Source organism: Paramormyrops kingsleyae, chromosome 9 (genome assembly GCF_048594095.1).
Source record: "Paramormyrops kingsleyae isolate MSU_618 chromosome 9, PKINGS_0.4, whole genome shotgun sequence".
Lineage (NCBI taxonomy): Eukaryota > Metazoa > Chordata > Actinopteri > Osteoglossiformes > Mormyridae > Paramormyrops > Paramormyrops kingsleyae.
The window spans coordinates 32,229,700-32,248,784 of NC_132805.1; the positions used below are offsets into that span (position 1 = coordinate 32,229,700).

At 43.8% G+C, this 19,085-nt stretch overlaps 1 protein-coding gene across 3 annotated transcripts; it reads left to right on the plus strand.

The window, feature by feature from the left end:
• Positions 1-3,762: 3,762 nt before the first annotated feature.
• Positions 3,763-17,816, plus strand: dpys (dihydropyrimidinase). Of its 3 annotated transcripts, XM_023815636.2 has the most exons (11): positions 3,763-3,781; positions 4,255-4,386; positions 4,874-5,032; positions 6,930-7,109; positions 9,860-10,049; positions 10,166-10,322; positions 10,640-10,781; positions 11,597-11,739; positions 15,023-15,230; positions 15,969-16,079; positions 17,219-17,816. In XM_023815636.2, the coding sequence occupies exons 2-10, from the start codon at positions 4,300-4,302 to the stop codon at positions 16,032-16,034; spliced, it is 1,332 nt and encodes a 443-aa protein (XP_023671404.2). In that variant the 5' UTR covers positions 3,763-3,781; positions 4,255-4,299; the 3' UTR covers positions 16,035-16,079; positions 17,219-17,816. The 3 variants fall into 3 exon arrangements, with proteins under 3 accessions (XP_023671404.2, XP_023671393.2, XP_023671419.2); XM_023815625.2 differs by lacking the exon at positions 3,763-3,781 and having other exon boundaries at positions 3,856-4,386; XM_023815651.2 differs by lacking the exons at positions 3,763-3,781; positions 15,969-16,079; positions 17,219-17,816 and adding an exon at positions 11,191-11,267 and having other exon boundaries at positions 3,856-4,386; positions 15,023-15,161.
• Positions 17,817-19,085: the final 1,269 nt, after the last annotated feature.

Sequence of the window (19,085 nt, forward strand, 5' to 3'; positions counted from 1 at the left end):
GAGATACTTGCCTGTTTAGTAGACTGTTTAAAAAAAAAAAACATCTCACAGTCTAAGCAAACAACAGCATAGTTCCATATCACAACTTCAGCAGCTCAATGGCTTGAAGAACCACCACACCTGTGGTAAAAATTTATTTTGCTGACGCGTGAAAAATCAATGGCGACACAGCAAAGTCGCTGTGACTACACTACAGGGGAAGGACAAGCAGTAAAGGCAGCCAATCAGCACTCAGAGATGACTTCAAAGTCATAGCTGTGGTTGACACATAGTCATACATTCACCTCTGCATGTGGGGGGGCATGCGGATTAATTACAAGGTCGACCAAGCATCAACAACTTTAACTGGTGGGGAGACCAGGAAGCCACACGCCTGCAGTCACCTATACAACGGCAGAGGTGGAAATTTCAGGTCCAGAAAGTACAAATCCAGACCGTGATTTAGTTTCAACCAACCAGTTGAGCATAAAGAGTCACAGTTACAGAGTACTCCACTGGTTGGTTGAAACAAAATCCTGGTCTGGATTCATACTTTCTGGACCTGAAATTTTCACCTCTGCACAACGGGTTCAATTAGGACTGGAAACTTAGAGACGCACTGTATCCAGCAGGGGCTTGCAGGGTCTGGCCAATCAGATGTTTAGGATTAATACATGCTGATGACTCAGAGGTCGCTTCAGTGATTTCCATTATCTTAAGGACTATTCATCAATTAAGGGATTGGGATTAAACCAACAGTCTTTACGAAGAACTGCGTTTGTGACTGGAAATCTCACTAAGGGTCACGAGATCTGAGTATGAAAACTTAATTTCACTGTCACTGTGATCCATCAGTTTTTTAGTTTGTTTATCTTTAGCTGATTTTTAACAGTCAAATAGTGAACTACACACAAAATACACACCATAGTGGGTGTGCTACCATGAAGCGTCAGTGGTAAAGCATCCCAGGAATCTGCACAGTTAGCAGGCAGTGCCAGTCAAAGTCCAGGTGGGGCCCTTGGCGAGCTTCACTGCCAGTGCACCCCCTTCCCCCCAGGCAAACTGAACTGCACAATTGCATTGTGTCATGGACGATGCACCGTGTGTGGTTGCGTGCATGCTCCCCCTGCTGGAGGGAACTGGTGGTGCTTTAGAGGATGGCACGCCTAATGAGTTGACCAGCACTGCATGGAGGACCAGTGCCTGTGGGTTCATGGTATCCTTTCTATGCTAGCCACTGTTCCAGGTCATGGCCATCAGGCAAACTTAGATCCGCATCTATTGACAGGTTTACCGAAATAATTACGCACCGAGATGGATAGGAATCAGCTCACCCTGAATCATCTCTGTGCTCATCGCTACTGCTGTTTAAGATCTGGGTGCAGTGGTTTCGTGACCCACTTGTCCATTGCAATCAGAACCAATTAGAATTTATCAGAACTAATTACAACCACATGTTTTGCCCCAGGTTAAATAAATGGTCAAAATCACCTAAATGAAAACTTACCTTTTCCTTTCAAAGCTTGGAATAACAAATGTCTGTCCAATTGCAGATAATAAATTATACATTAAAGAACTGTCGGACCAACATGTCAATGATTATTCAAATTCTACACAGGTTTTTACAATTTTCACATTCATACCCAGACTTTGTCTAAAAACTTGATATACTAATAAAAAATGAAATAATTTAAACTACAGTATTTTACACTGTGAGCGGAAAGTGAGCAAAATATATTCTGTCAAATGCCTAAATCCCTGTGAAATATGAAGTAGCTTTATCCTGGATTTGAGTACAACTTTGTTTTGGTTACACTGTGGTGAATTATTACTCAGCTTTGTGTAACAGACCTATGTGCCTAAGCCTGATTTAGATCTTTTCTAAGAATGAACGTGAGGCCGCGTTTACACTTGGTTTTAAAATGTGACCTGGACAATCTGAGTACAAGTGGACAGTGATTGTGATCCGATCACTAAAACCACTTGCCAAGGTGGTCTGGGACACATTTGACCACATATCTTTGGTGGTATAAACGTTAATGTGTCCAGAAGAGTCTCCGACAAGGACGCCACCAATAATTGTGCTCGTGCCATTTCACTTTGCAGCAGAAGTGACGTAGGCAGTAATGAAATCTGAACACAAGCAGTCAGCAGGCACCTTGGAGATGCATGATAGACACAGGTGTGAACGGCCATGTCTCAGCTGTCCACTTGTGATCCAATCACCAAAGACGCATATAAAAACTAAGTATAAACAGGGCCAAAGTCACCTTTAAGTTTCTAACTGCAGAAGCTTATCATATTTTGTCCCGCACTCACCCACATCTTATAAGTCTCGTCCCCCTTCTGTCCACAAATTAAACATTTCATTTGACTATGCTTATTCTTAGGTTACGAATAAAGACAAACCTGTAGCTGAAACAAACAGGCTACATTCAGTGTTTCACAGTTAAAAATTACTTATTGCATTACTACTTTGCAATAACAGGTCACAGATCTGCACAAACAAAATCCACACATTTTTGTTGTTTCATTCTTTTAGTGCACTTGTCGCTTTTGATTTGCTTGCACTTGCAGTGAATGTCAGTGTAGTCTGACCCTTTGAAACTGAACACATGACGTTTTTGTCCTGAACTGCCAGACTTGTGCCAAGTGTACAGTATGATAGCACTTTGTTGCATTTGTCTAAGTGGTTGTCATTGTGGTCGTGTACAGTGGAAAAAGACTGCCAAATATCTGATTCTGCTTACGTAGACTGACAATTTTATATTCATCTCTCCTTAAGCAGGCACTTCACATCTTTCCTCAGGTGTTAAAGATTTTTGTGCTGGCTCTGTCATCATTAGCTAGCCGCTCACACGAGTGACTAGGAACTTTCAAAATGCCAACACCCTTGTAAAACTTCGAGGATAGGCCGGCTATATAAAAACCAAATTAGGCATAGCAGTCGATTTTTCTTTTATTCACTGAAATTTTTTATGCAACTTTCTGTTCACGCACGAACATGAATAACAGCTTGATAATATATATATATATATATATATATATTTCTTTTTTTTATGCTTTTTGCGCCCACAGATGGAGTTCAGACAAGGTGGAAGTGGCAGACAAGATCCTATGACTGCGGTAAGACTGAATTCATGCGCAGCTACAATCGATGCTGCTTCTAATTGGACCAGTTTCAATTGTGTTGCTTCGTGACATTTTCCAGTCGTTTCATTGGTTGACATGACATTTCGTCATAGTTTTTGGCGCCATATATTAATTTGGTGTTTTATTATCGTGAACAATGGCCGTCAGTTAATGTCGTGAACAATGTTCATTTTTCGTCAGCGAAATTAACATTGGTTCAGCTCTCGGGACGCTCCCCTCCACCTCGGTCACATTAGGCGGCTCTAAAAACACAAATCCCTCCACTTATAAACCGTTAGAGAAATTAAGTAGGAAGAGAAGAAAATGTGAAATGCAAGGGAGGCGTGCTTGTGTTCGAAAGGTTTCTGGTTCGAATCCCCGACCAGTAAGGTACTGCTCCATGGGAGCTGAATAGTAGCTCTCCATTGCTCTCACATATGGGTTAAATGCAGATGACACATTTAGTTATTATGCTGTGGTATATCGATAATTAATCTCTTTCACTAAATTCAGGGTGGGACTTACGTCAAGAGAAGTTAACACTAACTCCCAACCAGAGAACAGCATTTTCCCTACTATAAAGCAAATTGGCTATGCATTTTCAAACAAGATGTTTAAGGTTTAGACCTGCGCAGCAAGGGCGTAGTTTTGGTTTCAGCTGTGAACACCGGTAAGGACCAAACCAGCCCCTATCATCTCCGCCTCCCTAGTTACATATTGTACTCCCATACCGTCCGTGCCTAAATCTACGCCCTTAGGTACAGGGGCCAACGACAGGAAACAGTTTGGACTACGATCGAGGGACATGTGTATATTAACCGAGGACTTAGTTTTATCAAGAACACTCAGGGACCCGAAAATACATCAGCGTAATTCCTTGCAGTAACCACATAAAAAGCAATACGCGTTAAAACATTTCTTATCGTTATTTAAACATAAAATAAGCGACGTTTTCTCAATTCGCTGAATATACATTTTTTTATTATTACTACAGGCGATTCATTTAATTAAAACGTCGGTAGGATGACAGATCAAAGCAGGATTCTAATAAAAGGAGGGAAAGTTGTAAACGAGGATTGCTCAGTAATCAGCGACGTCTACATTGAAGATGGGCTAATTAAAGACATCGGATTAAACCTTCAGGTCCCTGCCGGGGTGAGAGTAATTGATGCAACGGATAAGCTTGTCATGCCAGGCGGTATCGACACCCACACGCATATGGAGCTGGAATTCATGAGCACTAAAACCGCGGACGATTTTTACACTGGAACCAAGGTAAAGTGTTTTGCTTTTAGAGTGATGGGCTTAATAATAAAAATAATAGTTTGAAATGTAGAGTTATTTTACAATAGACGTACACGCGTGTAAATGTGTGTGTGTGTGTATGTATATGTGTGTGTGTGTGTCTGATCATTCTATAGGTGAATATTGATTAAATGGGACAAAGGGTAAACCGGGACAACTATATTTTTGGTACGCTATATCTTTATACCTCTGTAGTCTATTAACTTAAACTAAGTTCTTGAGCTTTCAGTAATACTTTTATGGTTCAATATTTATAATTAGGATAATATTTTTAAAGTGAAAGATAAAGTAACATTTCAAAAATTGTCCCAGTTCACCAATATCCACCCTGTGTTTTTAATAGCTGTGGAAGTGTTCTTGACTGGTTCTAGTGTTTCCCAGTCCTGCTTTTACTGTGATTATAACTCAAGCAGCAGCCTTTGTCACTGTTGTATCAAGCATTTACGTATTTTTGCAGGCCGCCCTGGCTGGTGGTACGACCATGATCATGGACTTTGTCATCCCCAACAAGGGAGCCTCTCTGCTCCAAGCCTATGAAAACTGGAGGTCGAGAGCAGACTCCAAAGTCTGCTGCGACTATTCCCTGCACATGGCCGTGACGTGGTGGGCAGACACGGTAGGGGACAACGGAAGTCAATTTCCAAGACAAATTTCAGTGTCCACGAGAAACTGGATTTTTGAATTTTTGTTTGTTTGTATATTAATGTAAATCTCAGACATCCCACAAGCTGTAAGATAGAATTTAACACATCTGAGATAGCTGCCTCACATCCTGCATTGGCTGAAAATTACAGACAAAAATGAAAAGACTTGGTGTTACTTGTGGGGAAGCCAGAACTTCAGACTAGAGCCCTGCGCGGGACTATTTTTTTAATCCCGCTCCCGCCCACTCCCGCTGAATTTCTGACCATTACCGCCCACTCCCGCTGAATTTCTGACGATTCCCGCCCAATCCCGCCCGCTGTCTCTGTCACTCCCGCCCGCTCCCGCCCACGACAATCTAAAACCCGCCCAATCCCGTAAGATTTGCGTTGGGTCCCGCGGGACCCGCGGGATCCCGCTCCCAATGCAGGGCTCTACCTGGGAGTACAGCAACGGGGCAGGTGTGTCGCCTCAATCCTGAAGTGCCAGATTTGTGCCCGTTGTACACTATCGCTTTGCCGCACTTCACACAACACACAAATTTCAGCTCTTTACCCTCTTTGTTTGTTACAATTTTAAAGTTTTTCTATATCTCCGATTTCCCCAATTTTAGTTTTGTTTTATATTCTCCCTTTGCAATTTTATTAACAACATCAGCTGCATCCTCCGTCCTGCTAAGCTAACAATTTTGGGACCCGCTGTCTATTTTTATCCCGCCCACTATCTCTGTTGCTCCCGTCCGCTCCCGCCCACGACAATCTGAAACCCGCCCAATCCCGTGAGATTTGCGTTGGGTCCCGCGGGACCCGTGGGATCCCGCTCCCAATGCAGGGCTCTACTTCAGACCTTTAATGAAGTTCAGTTGACTGAATCCCTACACCATTGATTCTGTGGTCTACATCTGCAAACTCAGACCTCTGACTCATGGTAATTTTTAGTGATTCCACCTAGCCCAAAATCCGATGATATATTCAATTATGCACCGGCCAAAACAGTATTAAAAAATAATAATTTGTTAGTGGGGCGGATCACTGTGGGTTGTAACTCAGAAGGCTGCAGGTTCAAATCCCTGGGTTGGCAGAGTGATTCCATCATTGGGCCCCTGAGCGAGGCCCTTAACCCTGATTGCTCCCGGGACTGACCCTCCTCTTTACATTTTCATGAGGGGGTCTCCCCATAAATGAGCTCCCCCATATGCTGAGCACTCATTGACCACTTTTTTATTCACTCTCTGGTCAAACTCTTCCCAAACCATCTCTACTGCGCTTAAGTTAGGTGGCCAGGTCATATGATCTGACACTCTATCGCTCTTCTGTGTAGGCAGCTTGGCGTATATATATATTGTAAGGCTTCACAACCAGGGAAGAGGCAGACCCTGAAATGCAGGAGAACGCTTTATTCAGAGAACTGGCTACACCAAAATCCAGAGGGCAAATCCAAAAGAGAGGTCGGGTTGGTCGCGGTGGGTCAGTAGCCGGGAGGGTCAACCCTACGTTCAGTGACGGGACGAGGAGACGAAGGGATGGGAGGAGCGACGAGAGCAGACCAGGAAGGCAGGGCAGGCTGGCAGGAGGGCAGGGAGGGCAGGGCAGAACGAGACAAGCAGGGCAAGCGGGAGAGACAATGGACAAAAAAACGCTCAGTTTGTGTCATAACCATGGCAACAATACTTCGCAAGTTCAGAGAAGTTGCTTCCGCATTAAATAGAGCACTTAATTAGGCGGCGATTGCCCACCGCAATATATATATATATATATATATATATATGGAATTTTATATGTATATCCTATGTAGCAATACTTATTGGTACATAATCACAAATTAATATAGCACTCTACATTTACAAGGCTGTTTTTTTTAACTGGTTCCAGGTGAAAAGAGAAATGGAGTCTCTGGTTCGAGAAAAAGGCATCAATTCCTTCAAGATGTTCATGGCCTACAAGGACGTCTACATGATCCAGGACCACGAGCTGCATGCTGCCTTCTCCGCCTGCAGAGATCTCGGCGCAGTCGCTCAGATTCACGCAGAGCACGGAGATTTGGTAGCAGAGGTGCGTCTCTGTTGTCCGCATTAGCTGCGGCTGAAAGTGGAAGCGCTTGGTAAAGTTTATTCTGTAAGTAATACGGTTAGCCTTCTTGCGGTGTGTCACATGACCCATGACTTTCGTATAATGTCCTATGAGCATTTATACATTATCTATACAAATTTTGACCTGATTTCTTAATGTTATAATAAGGAGCATCATTTGACAAACAGATTAGACTGAAACCAAGAACACAAGTGTATTAAAGTTTGTGAACAAGGGGGTGGTGGGGCGGGGGGTAATGATAAAGAGTGGAACATGGAATATGCATTGTACAAAAGAATATCTTTCCAGGAAAAAAGCACCCAAATCCAATGAACCCAATGGCCACCCCACCTAACATCTGCAGAACTTTTGTGCTGTATCACTGGTCCCAGCAACTCACAGCGGCAGGGAAGATGCAGCATCGGAGAGTTGGGCCTGCAAGTAGCAGTTGGCAGACAAGAAGGCTGCGGTTATTTCATGGGCGGGTCTCCGATGGCTGCTGGGGGGGCATGGTGGTGCTCTGGTTAGCCCTGTTGCCTCCCACCTCTGGGGCCAGGTTTGAGTCTCTGCTATGGCTGCATGTTCCCCCTGTGTTCCTGTTCCTGTTGTGGGGTTTCCTCCAGTTCCACCCCATTTGTGAGATCAAATGTCCCCCACAATCTACTAAAAACCTGTTTTTTGACATTTTGGGGACCATTTTTCAGTAAACCTAAGAATGGCAAAAGTCTCGTATTTAGTTTGGTTATTTACGGGTAAGGTTAGGGCTGGGTAGGGGTTAAGGTTGTCATGTTATGATTAGAGTTTTCCCCATAGATGTGAATGGAGAGTGCCCACAAAGATATATTTACAAGCCTCTGTATGTGTACATGCGCGTGTGTGTGTGCGTGCGTGTGTGTGTCTGTGCGTGCGTGTGTGCGTGCGTGTGACTGTGTCTGTGTGCGTGCATGTGCGTGTGTGTGTGCGAGCGGGTGTGTGTGTGTGTCTGTGTCTGTGCGTGTGACTGTGTGTGTGTGCGTGCATGTGCGTGTGTGTGTGTGCGAGCGGGTGTGTGTGTGTGTGTCTGTGCGTGCACCCTGCGATGGGTTGGCACTCCATCCCGGCATGTTCTGTCTATAATAGGCTCCGGACAGGACCTCTGCAACCCTGATTAGAACATCCAGGTACGGAAAATGGATGGTTTTTGATGGGGGCTATGGACAGGATGACTGAAGACACCTACATGACGGCGGCCATTTGCTGCATGCAGGACAAGCAACACATGTTACTGTCTTGGATGAGATCCCCTCAAGGCGTTCATGCCTATTGTGTCAGTTTCTCAGAAGCAGCTACAGATCAGCTGATACTGGAGCAAGAATCGCCCAGTCAGCATGTGTGTAATGTCTACTTAAGACCTAAGCTGGACCAAAGACTAGCAGACATGGTAGCCCTCAAGGACCAAGATTGAAAGATGGTGCTTTGGGGTTAGGTTCACTTCTGTCACACTTGCCACTTGCCCATCTTTGGCTGTTGCCCCCATAAGCATCACCATGACGATGCTAAAGAGTGGTGTTGAAGTCACATGCCATCATGGGCTACACCTCATTTGCTGTAGTCAACACTTGATTGACACATCATTGATCCAGTTATGTTTCATCTGCAGCTCCTTGGGGCATTCTGTCTGGTCTTTATTTCATCATGCCCTTCTAAAACAGTCTGCCTACAACATAAATCCTGATGGCATATTAATCACTCATCTCTTATTTTTGCTTTGGGAACCAGCAGACGTCACACGTCCAGGGTTGTGGGTTTCAGAGTTTGCATGTCTTCCCTGTGTTTCTTTGGGTTTTATCTAGACTTTCTAGTACCTTCCCACAGTGTAAAAACATGTTTTAGGTGGATCAGTGTGTATAGATTGCCTTGGTTGTACGAATTGTTTGTCTCATTGATCACCACAAGAGGGTAGCAAGTATGCATGTCTACATAGGTACGAATGTTATGCTTGTGGATTATATTTGGTATTTAATTCATGGAATATTTGGTACAAATGATAATATGTCTTATATGTGAATTTTTTTAAACAATATTAAGGGAATCCTTAAGCCTAAATGTTTTCATATATTCGTTCATCATTGGTTTACATTAATTATAGGTATCGTTCATACACTGCACATGATACCTCCCATGTCTTGTGTATCATTAGGTGAGTGGGAATGGGGAAATGTCTGAATGTGATTGGTCAGTTCAGTTGTGTGGGAATTAGGATGCATCTAAATGTGATTGGTCTGTTCAGTTTTGTGAGAATGAGGATGTGTCTGAACGTGATTGGCCAGTTCTGTTGTGTAGCAGTGAGGATACGTCTGAATGTGATTGGCCAGTTCAGCGTGTGTAGGAGTAAGGATATGTCTGAACGTGATTGGCCAGTTCAGTGTGTGTAGGAGTGAGGATATGTCTGAACGTGATTGGTCAGTTTTTGTGTTTGAATGGGGACCGGCTGGGTTTAGTTTAAAGGTTTGTATGTATGGGGAGGCCCTAGAGCAGATGGGAAGTGTGTTTTTCGTGAGCGAACCAGCTTGTGTATTTTAATACACTCTTGCAATGAAATGTGCCAAAAGGCAAGCAGGCTTCCACTCATCCGAGCCTTTCTGCTCTGAAGCACTCGGCCATGACCTCATTTTTATCATTGTTTATTCATGTAGAAGAGCCGGTCATACAAGGTTGCACACGTTCAATGCAAGTGTCCGTTTGCGACGCAGGGGGCAAAGAAGATGCTCTCCCTGGGCATCACGGGGCCCGAGGGTCATGAAATGTGCCGCCCCGAGGAGGTGGAGGCCGAGGCCACGCAGCGGGCCGCCACTATCGCGCACGTCACCAACTGCCCGCTGTACGTGGTGCACGTCATGAGCAAGTCCGCCGCGAAGGTGGTGCGCCACGCGCGGCAGCAAGGTGACACAGACGACAGAGCATGCGGGGTGGGGGGTGGGGACATGACCATTACCCATAGGCACTCTGAACCTTCTTCCACTGACCAAGACCCGACTGAGACGTTTTCTGTCCCCCAGGCTGGGTCGTGTTCGGAGAGCCCATAGCAGCCGGGCTGGGGACAGACGGCACACACTACTGGCACCAAGATTGGGCCCATGCAGCGGGCTTCGTCATGGGCCCGCCCCTGAGACCGGACCCCAGCACCCCCGGGTACCTCATGGATCTGCTGGCCAAGTATGTCCCGCAGTGGCTCCACACTGCCCCCGGTGGAGAAACAGTGCAATGTCAATAAAAAAGTTCAAAAGACTATTTCAATATATACGTACATTTAAAGGTACATTTATCCCCATTTCATAAGCTTCCATTCTTCTGGTGCAAGGTCATTTTATGTGGCATTTACTGTAGCAGACAGACTGGTTTCCACATTCGGGAACCGGAAATCCCGCCATCCACTGACAGAGTCCGCGTTTTCGGCCAATGGCGCTCGCTGTTCCTTGCAAAAGCTCGCCGTCTCACCCACGCTGACGGTGTGACCGGTGCCTCCCCTCCAGTGACGACCTCAGCGTCACCGGCACCGATAACTGCACCTTCTCCATCTGCCAGAAGGCACTGGGCAAGGATGACTTCACCAAGATTCCCAATGGTGTCAACGGTGTGGAGGATCGGATGTCGGTCATCTGGGAAAAGGGTGTGGTCAGTCGCTGCATCCTTCCAATGAGTCTTAGCCATTAGCCTTTCTGGGTTCTGTGTGTTTTGGGAAGCATATTGCTTTGCTGTGATGTCAGTGGGTCACACGACGACTCAGTTCTTTACCTGGAAGCTGAAACGAACCATGAGTCCATTCCGATCAGTAAAATAGTAGAACACTTTTAGTTTTCAGGAGATCTGTCAACCGCCACCAGAACTCGACAACTTTGTTAACAAATCGGGGTATGCCATCCATTGGATAGCAAATGCATAAATTATAGATGTAGGCATACATAATGAATTTAAGGGCATGCGGCGGCGGCCGTGCCAGACGTAGCAAAGCAGGGGTGAGCGCAGGCTTCACGAGGAGCGCAGACAGTCCGCAGTCATTAATATGGAAGTGTGCTCCTTTCAGTGCCCCAGGTACTGCGGGGAAGGCGAAGGCCCGGTTCAGTGGCCTGCAGCAGGCCGCTCTGAGTCCAGGGGCTGCAGGTGAGCCGCTAGCATTTCGCTGAAGGATGTTTGCAGGCTGAGGGATATCATGCCCCCGGAGGGAGACAGTTCAGGCAGAAATAAGCGAACACAGAGCGTATTTCCAGCACTCAGTCTCTGCTCTCTCTGCAAAGTGCTTCCACCAGATGGAATAATTCAGTTTCAGTGATTTATTTTGAACCATAAGAAAACCTTGAGTTTTGTAGACGCAGTTAGAATTCTCGCTAACAGTTTCCTCTGTAATGTCACGCGGAAAAGCGATTTTCATTTACTGGGGGTTTAGGAGGGATGCTGAGACCCAGTGTTTTGTGATGTCACTTCCCCTTAAGCATAGCGGAAAGATGGACGAAAACCGATTTGTGGCTGTCACTAGCAGCAATGCAGCAAAAATATTCAACATTTACCCCCGTAAAGGAAGGATCGACAGAGGTTCAGATGCAGATGTGGTAATTTGGGACCCAAACAGAACGAGGTAAGACTGTTGCACTGTATGCTAAACTACTTTAATGGACTTTTTGCAGGATAAGAATAACCAAACTACATTTACACTGTTTTTCTCAAGCAACTAACACATCCTTCTTAATTGTTGATGTTTTTGTAATGAAACAGTGGTTATCTTTCTCCTATGTATATCTATAGATACATATTTAAAACGAGTCCCAGTGCTTTTCCCTTTCTACCGTCACACTTAAAATTATTGTTATTTTTATAAGAAATAAATCTCTAAATGTAATACTATGCACTATTTAGAGGAGTACATTAATAATAATGTGCATGTTTATATATACACACAGAAATACATATTAGTATTATTAGGTAAATGTGTGGGCTGGGGGGGGGGGGGGGGGGGGGCGCGGGGGGGCTGTGCTGTGGGCGATGTCAATCCATTTCCCTGTAATAATAATTGTAAAATTCTAACTCGCTCTTAATTGCCATTTCACCCTGGATGCTACTCTTGTTTGTAACAGCAGAGGGAGCTCTCCCCTTGAGCATCTTATTACTTATCGCTATACTGTACCGTTGGACAGTATGACGCAGACGTGGGATATGCATGAAAAGTATTAGTACATTTTAAGGATGGTGGACCTCTAAACTGCCCACTGCTGCTTCACATAGGTCTTATGTCAGACTTTCTACGCCAAAAAGGATAAAGAGCACATAGAGGAAACCAGACTGCCGGCTCCCATATTCAGGGTCTCTGCGTATAGGTTCTTATGCCATTGCTGATACCAATACAGCAGATCGATCGGGGCAGAAATTGTCCAACATCGGCCAAACATTTCGGCTTGCCGCACGTATCACCAATCCCAGATAGCATCATGTGACTGTTTCAACGTAGAATTATAGGCCTAGTTAAATGCGTATAGTTAAATGCGTTGCGGTGGCAAAACATTGATTCAATGTTGATATAAAGTGAAAGATTGAAGATCAACGTTGTTTCAACCCTTTCGTCTGATATGGAATCAATGTCATTTCAAAGTATGTGTACGCTATCTGGGATAGGACTGATATTGCTGTTGTGACGGTTAATGATCAAATTATCAACCATAGAACAAATGTAGAAAAACAGTTAAACAAGATTTAGACGAAAAATATGCCTAATACCTGTATAAGTAGGCTATTTTTTAATAAGCCGTGCTCATAATAATGTGAAAAGTCACTTATGCAGCCTTTGGACTGCGTGCATGCGCGTGGTTAGTGTCCCGCACGTACAGAGTATGGCCATGCACTCTTCCTTATCCCATGTAATCCCAGCTTCACTTCGCCGTCTTGCTGTCTTTACCCGTCAAACACACCGAGGCAGCGAGCGGTTCTTCCCCGCCGCTCCGGAACGCTCACATTGCGGCAGCGCTTTCCCAGCCCCGGATGCAGCAAGCCGTATATGCGCGGTGTCCATCTAAATGAAACCTTTCGTAACGCTATGCAATTTACAAAATATTAAAATTAAATTAACCATCTACATTTATTGTTGTAACAAACGTATTGAAACTGACAGAGCACTAGTGTCAGCTTCCTGTATGTATTTTATCCTACTCTGAACATATGGAAATCAAATAGCGTCATTTAGAAAAGTATTTTTATTATATAAGTGGCTTATAATAGAAGTACAGTATGACTAATACCTTGTTGATATATTTCTTAAACGTGTTACATTTTTATGACGACTACGCACATCGTACCTCGCCTTTTCATTTTCTTAACAGCGTGGTACAGATAGTAATTTTAATGATATTACGCTGCTAGTTAAAGCATCATCCCCAAGATATTTTGTCGTTTAATGTTGCAGAAAGCTTCTCAGTCTCGCGTGTCTAAAGCACCGAACGCAGGATTATTGCTCTCCCGTAAAAACGCGTACAGGCAGCGCCGAGTCCCTGCAGCGTCCCGGCAGACGCAGTTAATGCGCTTGCGTAAGAGCATCGGTCTTGTGCTGCTTGCATCTTGCAGGACTTAGCGAGGCCCTTTGTGACAGTAACTGTCTTACCTTTATATCGCATTTAGAGTGAGTCATCCTCTGACCACCAGTTATAACACTTAATGGATATGCGCTGTGAAATTTCCCCATGAAACTTGCAGATTTTACTGTTGGTGTTACTGTGAACCGGTGCTGAGGGTGAGATTAAATATTTAAACTTAAAAAAACGAGTCTTTCTCGCGATCCATCGTGTAATACTTTTGAGTTTACTTATGTAAACGATATGTAAATTACATGTAGCAGTTAATATTGCTCAATCACTTTTTTGAAAGATGGAGAATGAATCTTGCATTGCATAGTGTTGAGACTTGCAAATGCCACCAAGTACACAAAAATTGATTAAGGTGTAGCTTTAAATTAACTGGCCGCCTTTAGCAACTGTCATCCACTGGCAAGATATTGAGCCGCACTGAATAATCCATAATGTGGGACGACTTGAAATGGCAAAGAACAGCAGTTCATTTTTAAGGCTGTGTAAGTAGATCAAGAAGTACAGTGCAGTATTTTTCCGGCGCTCAGTGTTTGAAGTAATTGCATCTCAGAGGAAATTTCACCCTCGTTTCCCTGTGACATTTTTCAGATATTTTGTGTCATACTTAGAAAATGCGCACACTCACACACAGCCGTTGCACTGGGACTCATTTATTTTGATTCAGGACTGTCCTTCTTGTGTAATGGCCGTGATTCTGCAGCAGTGTATGCTTTTCTGACACATAAAACTTACGGGAAGTCCACGATAGATGGCACGTCCTTGTTGTAGTGAGCAATATCTGCTCCTTAAGGAATTCGGAAGCATCATTTCAAAATGAAAAATAATCTTCAGCAATATAAAAGTGACATGTGTGACCAGTACAGTAAAAACGTGTGTACTTGAAATACTTTTCAATACACCTCTTCAATAGTACTGCAGGGATGCCAACTGTCACGCATCTGGCGTGACACTCACGCTTACAGACGGTCACGCAACAAATCTTACGGCAAATCGGTATTATTCCATTATAAACCTAAAAAAATCCGCATGAAAAGCTCTGGGCCAGTTTGTAAACCCTACAGACTACTTAGAAAGTAATAAAACTATTACGTACATGTAAATGCGTGTGCAGACTTGTCTAAAATTGAAAATCTCACGCCAGCCAGCTGACCGAAGTTGACAACCCTGTCGCTGATTGTTCGTACAGGACTTGCAACTGCAGTAGTACTGCACCCAAAATCACAGGGTTCCTCTGTGGGTTCCAGAGTTGCAGCCGTTCTGCATTTATCTGCTTGTCCCCCACACTGACAGGACAATTTCGGCTAAGACTCATCACCAGGCGGTGGACTACAACATCTTCGAGGGGATGGTGTGCCATGGTGTTGCCATGGTGACCGTATCCAGGGGAAAGGTGGTGTATGAACACGGTGCCTTGTACGTCACACCTGGGGCAGGACGCTTCATCCCTCGCAAGCCCTTCTCCGATTTCGTCTACAAGCGCATAAAGCAGAGACAGCTGGTAAGACTGGATGAGATCTTAACCCCTTTCTGGTTCGTGCTGTGAGACCCCCCATCTGTCCTGACCTGGGATTTTGCTGAGATCAAACTAGGCTGTTAAGCTAGGCTAGCAACTTTCTGCTAAGGCATGGTCATTTCTGGCTGCGAGCAAACTGTAAAACTCTTTGATGTGTGATCAGACCCTTAAAGGTTCCGATCCTCATTGGTCTCCACATTTGGTTTTCAGGGAATAACACATTCTTCCTATTTCATAGTTCGATAGTGACAATCATACAGATAAACTGGGCTGTCTGATGATCTTAATGTGTTTTTTGCTGTATGACCTTGGGATATAAGTACAGTGAAATAAAACATACATTACAGCAAAAGGTTTAGAGAAACACTTCAACCTGTGACCTGTTCATTAAAAAAATGACATCATAATAAAACAATAAACCAGGAATAATACAGTGTTCATTATTATTGCAGAGACAAATCTCACAATGTTAGAATGACAAAGACAGCTGACGAAGACAGCTGAAACTAACCAATTAACGGGCTGTACTCAGTACCTCGCACTGTGCTGTTGCCTGTTAATCGCTGGTAGTTAGTTTCAGCCGTCTTCACGATGTGGGCGTGACACTTGCGTAAGAGACGTATGTTCCCAAATTTTTTCAGTATCTGGGTGTGTCTGACTGCTGGTCTGTCACGTTGTAGGGTTGCTGGTTCCAGTAAACCCGTGTCGTTGTTGGTTTTCCAGATAAAGACGCCCACGGCGGTGGACAGAGAGCCGTACGGAGGCGTAGTGGTGAGACTGCCCTCCTAGCCCCGGCATGTGGGGAGAGGCTGCAACCTCCAGTTACCCTCTCAGGTAAAGTGCTGCTTCATATAGGCAGCATGCAGGAGAAGGACACCTGGGCTGGTTCTGTGATGGGGCGACCCAAGGTCAGCTGTTAGTATGTACAAGGTGATGATACACTGGGCTATTTCAGCTATGTTTCTGGGCAGTCGCCAACCAGGTGAGACAAAGGACAACTCGTCTGGATTTGGATGATCGCAAGAAGTTGCCCGCTGCCCTTCAAAGTTTTTCAAATAGAAATTTGTTGTCCAATATCAATTTGGAAAGTGCCCAAGCAGCACTGGGGAGCCAAACTACCCAGTAACACTGCCCAGTAACATTGCACAGAAAGGTTACCTGTATATCGTCACCGTTACGATTTATTTTCTCCAGGCAAATTTCAGTTCTTTTAGCGTGATAAAATACTTTTTTTTGTTGTTTTACATGCTGCCTGCGCCCATTGTTCCCGGGATAGGCTCCGGTCCCCCCCGCGACCCCAGTTGGGATTCAGCGGTTTCAGAAAATGGATGGATGGATGGATGGATGGGTGTTGTTTTACATGCCTATATATTTCCCAGTCTAAAAAGTTGTTGCTTTCTTTTCATTTTCCCCGAAGCTGACACTGGTGTGAATTTTGTTACATTTAATTTGCCAATAGCCACAACCACTGGTGTTATATGTTAAAAAAGTTGATGAATTTCAGAAGTGTGCGCGTTTGGGGACTTTCCTGTGTTCTCGAGAATTACATGTATAAATACTGGTGACAGAATCGTCTGGGATCATCGAGTTCCCGTCAGCGTTTCACCATACGCTGGTCACACAGCAATTATTACATAAACTCATTTTCAGAATTGAGCCTCATCTAATTACAGAGAGCTGTTCAAGAGGTTCGTTAAGTTGACAATAAAATTAACATTGACGAAGAATTTACTGCACACACTTTAATGAAGCGGCTTACCAGACTGTTTTAATATGTTGAATCCTATAAATATGCGAAAAATGTAGCTGTCTCTCTCGTGCATCTCCTGCGTGACTGAATACAGTCTACAGACATTCTAGTTAGCTAGCAAATGCACTTAACTAAAACGCTTGTAGACGTTTGTTATTGAACTCTGTGGTCATATTTATGGGAACCCCATTGGATGTCATTTCTATTCCTCATTCTCTTTCAGGTGAACATGAGGCCATGTCCTACGATACTTTCTTCTGCCATTTTGACACTCACCAGGAACACCAAGAATAAACATCCCGAAAACAAATAATGCATCTTCTGCTATGATCTGTGCAATCTCAAGGAATCAAGAGCCTTTTTATTTTACTGACTGATCTTGATTGAATTTGTTTTATGAAAAGCACCAGAAAAATCCTGCAGGAATTCTACTTAATATTATGACATTGTCTTTATTAGATATGGCAACCATCTTGTAGAGCTGTTCATTGGTTGACTCAAACCCATACAATTTAAAGTGGCCAACAGGATTTTTTGTAGGGGTTGGGCGCTGAGTATAAGAGTTGAATATTGGCTTGCTTCCTTCCTATTTACATTAATCAAAATAAATTCTGTGATCCGAGCTAGGGTAGCCAGTAAAATTGCAGTCTGTTAAAACATTCAGCTTCTGTCAGGCTCATATATGTTATATCACTCTGAAAGTGCCTTTTTAATCCTGAAAGAATTGATGAAAGACTGTGTCTCTGCTTGGCTGTTCAACTTGCTTGCTTCAGTTTGCATGGTGTTTCATTAAAAATAAATAAATAAGGTGTTGTAAGTAATTTTAAAGATGGGTATTTCTTAGAAACATTCATCCACCTATTTTCCAACAAATTATCTGGCTCAGGGTACAATGCAAATACTCCGAAACAGGAATTTGTATATTTATTTTTATATATAATTTTCACATGTAATATAGAGAAGAACATCTAAACAAATGATAAAGAATGAAGACAAGAAGTTCAAGATTTATTGTAACAATGAATGAAGATGCAAAGCATGAGGAACAAAGACCTGAATTTTCAAGATGCATGACGATCTCAATTAAGTATGATCTGTTACTCAAATAATACTCAAAAGTATTATTCATTCAGTAGAGCCAGCTCTGAAGATGAAGTCTAATCTTTTTTACCTCATCTTTTAATTAAGACATAAATGCATATTTAGCCATATTTCATATTTACCCTCTGCTCAAGCCAAACAGCAGCATTAAGAAGCACTTTGATACTCAGTTGCACTCATTTGTTAGTCTTCATTGAGAGGAATATACTTCGAAACACTTTGCAGGTAATCAACCATTAAGCTGTTAGTGAAATTCAACAGACCTCTTGTTAAATTACAGTCTTAAGATATCTTATGTACAATTACAATAGAGACAGAAAGTTGTGATTTGAATGGTGAATTCTGGGACCCGCTGGGATATGAAACATGCTCTTTATGGGGCTTCGTACCAGAACGTCAGGCAAGGAAACTACTGAGGTTTTGTGGGCGCGATGTGACAGTGATTTTTGAATTTTATAATTTGCCGAGGGGTGGGGGGGGGGGGGGGTTCAGTTTATTGTTCAATATTGGACGTTCTTGTAAAATATGAAACAGGTGCCAACTTGAGGTATAATATTTTATTAAATAAGATTGGTTGAGGCCCCTTTCAGTGGAGGCCCCTGGGCTTTGACCTGGGTGAACCTGTACTTTAAATGCCCCCACCCTTTAATAAAAACCGAGGCTTCAAGACACAAAACTGCTTCTCTCCCCCAGCAGTGTCCCTCTAGAACAAACTGACATTATTCACGTGTTATGGCAAAAGTCCACTATTGCACATGTGTTTCCCATATTTACTATTTGAACCTCACGTGCCTTAATAGCCTGAGAAGCCGGTTTCTTATGGGCTGAGTGGCTCAGCGGGATAAGCCCATGCGCCTGTCTAAGTCCGGCTTTGGCGAAACAGTCACATGTCCGTGGGCCTTTATGTGAGGCCTTGAACCCCCCCCCAGGGCTGCCAGGAGACTGATCCTTTACTGTGATCCCAAGCTTGGTCTCACCTCTACATGTCT